The 2,067-nt window shown below is 43.2% G+C and overlaps 1 protein-coding gene across 1 annotated transcript; it reads left to right on the plus strand.

The window, feature by feature from the left end:
- The first annotated feature begins 6 nt into the window (after positions 1–6).
- LOC116863866 (hemoglobin subunit beta) lies at positions 7–1,714 on the plus strand. Its single transcript, XM_032851178.1, has 3 exons — positions 7–173; positions 303–525; positions 1,458–1,714. Exons 1-3 carry the CDS (start codon positions 82–84, stop codon positions 1,584–1,586), a joined length of 444 nt encoding a protein of 147 aa, XP_032707069.1. The 5' UTR covers positions 7–81; the 3' UTR covers positions 1,587–1,714.
- The last annotated feature ends 353 nt before the right edge of the window (positions 1,715–2,067 follow it).

The following is a 2,067-nucleotide window of genomic DNA, read 5'->3' on the forward strand; positions in this document are numbered from 1 at the left end:
ATAAAAGGAAGAACAGGGCCAGCTGCTCCTTATACTTGCTTCTGACACAACCGTGTTCACTAGCAACCACAAGGAGACACCATGGTGCATCTGACTGGTGAGGAGAAGGCTGCCGTCACCGCCCTGTGGGGCAAGGTGAACGTGGACGAAGTTGGTGGTGAGGCCCTGGGCAGGTTGGTATCCAAGTGGCAAAGCAGGCCGACAGAGAGTGAATGGAAGCTGGGCTGGTGGAAATGGCTCAGTCCCCTGGGTTTCTGACAGGCTCTGACTCCTCTGCCCTCTGTGCTGTTGTCACCCCTCAGGCTGCTGGTCGTCTACCCCTGGACTCAGAGGTTCTTTGACTCCTTTGGGGACCTGTCCTCTCCTGATGCTGTTATGGGCAACCCCAAGGTCAAGGCCCATGGCAAGAAGGTGCTGAACTCCTTTAGCGAAGGCCTGAAGAATCTGGACAACCTCAAGGGCACCTTCGCTAAGCTCAGTGAGCTGCACTGCGACAAACTGCACGTGGATCCCGAGAACTTCAAGGTGAGTCCAGGATATGCTCCGTTTCCTTCCTTTGTTTTCTAGTCTTTCACTCTGCTTCTTTTGCCTACCTCTTCTCCCTCCACCTTCCTGTAGTAGGTATCATCATGGAATGCTTGTCAAAATTTACATAATGTCATATGTTTTCTTTCAGTATTCCATATTGTTTCCTTTCTCCCAAACTTTCATTGCATCAAGCTCTTCACTTAATTACGAATCTGTTGCCCTTCTCTATTCCCCTTAACTTATTTCCCCTACTCAATACCCAAATTATGCACATTAGCTCTCATCTTCGCCTTCTATGCTTGGAAAATTCTTTCTGTCTCTCCATATGGGGATTGGCAGGGCTCCTCCAAGTGGAGGCTACAAATCATCTCAAAATTAAAGGGTAATCGGACATGTGGATGTGATGAGCATAGGGTGTTATATGTAACTAATGAGTCACCGAAAATTATATAAAAATTATATAAAAAATGAATGATGTATTATATGTTATCTAATTGAATTTTAAAAAGAAAAAGTGCATTTGTAGAGTCAAGATTCAATGGAAAAGAAAGGAAATATCTGAAGATGATGGACCAGAAGTAGAGAAGTAGGGCAGTGAGTAGTTTCTAAAAGACATCCCAGCATCATACTAAGTAATCAACTACTTATTAAGTATATGTATAATTACATATACACACACACATGTGTGTGCGTCTGTGTGTGTATATATATATATATGTGTATATATATACATATATGTATATATATATATACACGTATATATATATATAAAATACTCGTTTATGCTGATGGCGATAACCTGAAGATCAGTTTGGGCTGGAGTGTGGAGTGTGGCAGAAAATAAAATGATGGTTGGCTCAGTTTCTCAAAAGCCCAGCTTGATTTCTCTCTTAATCATGTATCTATGTCTATGTCTGTCTTCCCCACAGCTCCTGGGCAACGTGCTGGTGTGTGTGCTTGCTCACCACTTCGGCAAGGAATTCACCCCTCAGGTGCAGGCTGCCTATCAGAAGGTGGTGGCTGGCGTGGCCAATGCCCTGGCTCACAAGTACCATTGAGACCCTGGCCTGTTTCCTGGTGACCACTGGAAGACCCTGTTTCCCTAAATTCTGTCTTCTGAACTGGGGGAAATAAAGTCCACCATCAAGGGTAGGGTTTCTGCCTAATAAAGAACCTTCAGCTCATCTTCCTGATGCATTTCACTTATTTATTTATTTTATTTTATTTTATTTTATTTTATTTTATTTTATTTTATTTTATTATTTGTCTGGGTATATGGCACATCCCTGAGGGTCTGCAGATAGGATGTTTTCCTGTCTTGCTCCAATAGGTCCAGGGAAATTAGAATGGAAGGGAACCATACATCATACACATCACCAGTGGTTGACACTTCTCCCTCCAGAGCATAGACATGGTCAAGAAGGTTTTAAATATATGGAGAACACTGCCATTACAGGGCCTCTGTGGAAGACTTGCAACCTCAGACACAGGCCTCAGGCTAATGCTTTGACCTGTTTCCTACAATTAGTGAAAAAGATG

Source organism: Lontra canadensis, unplaced genomic scaffold (genome assembly GCF_010015895.1).
Source record: "Lontra canadensis isolate GAN:19392208 unplaced genomic scaffold, GSC_riverotter_1.0 scaffold4074, whole genome shotgun sequence".
NCBI classification, from domain to species: domain Eukaryota; kingdom Metazoa; phylum Chordata; class Mammalia; order Carnivora; family Mustelidae; genus Lontra; species Lontra canadensis.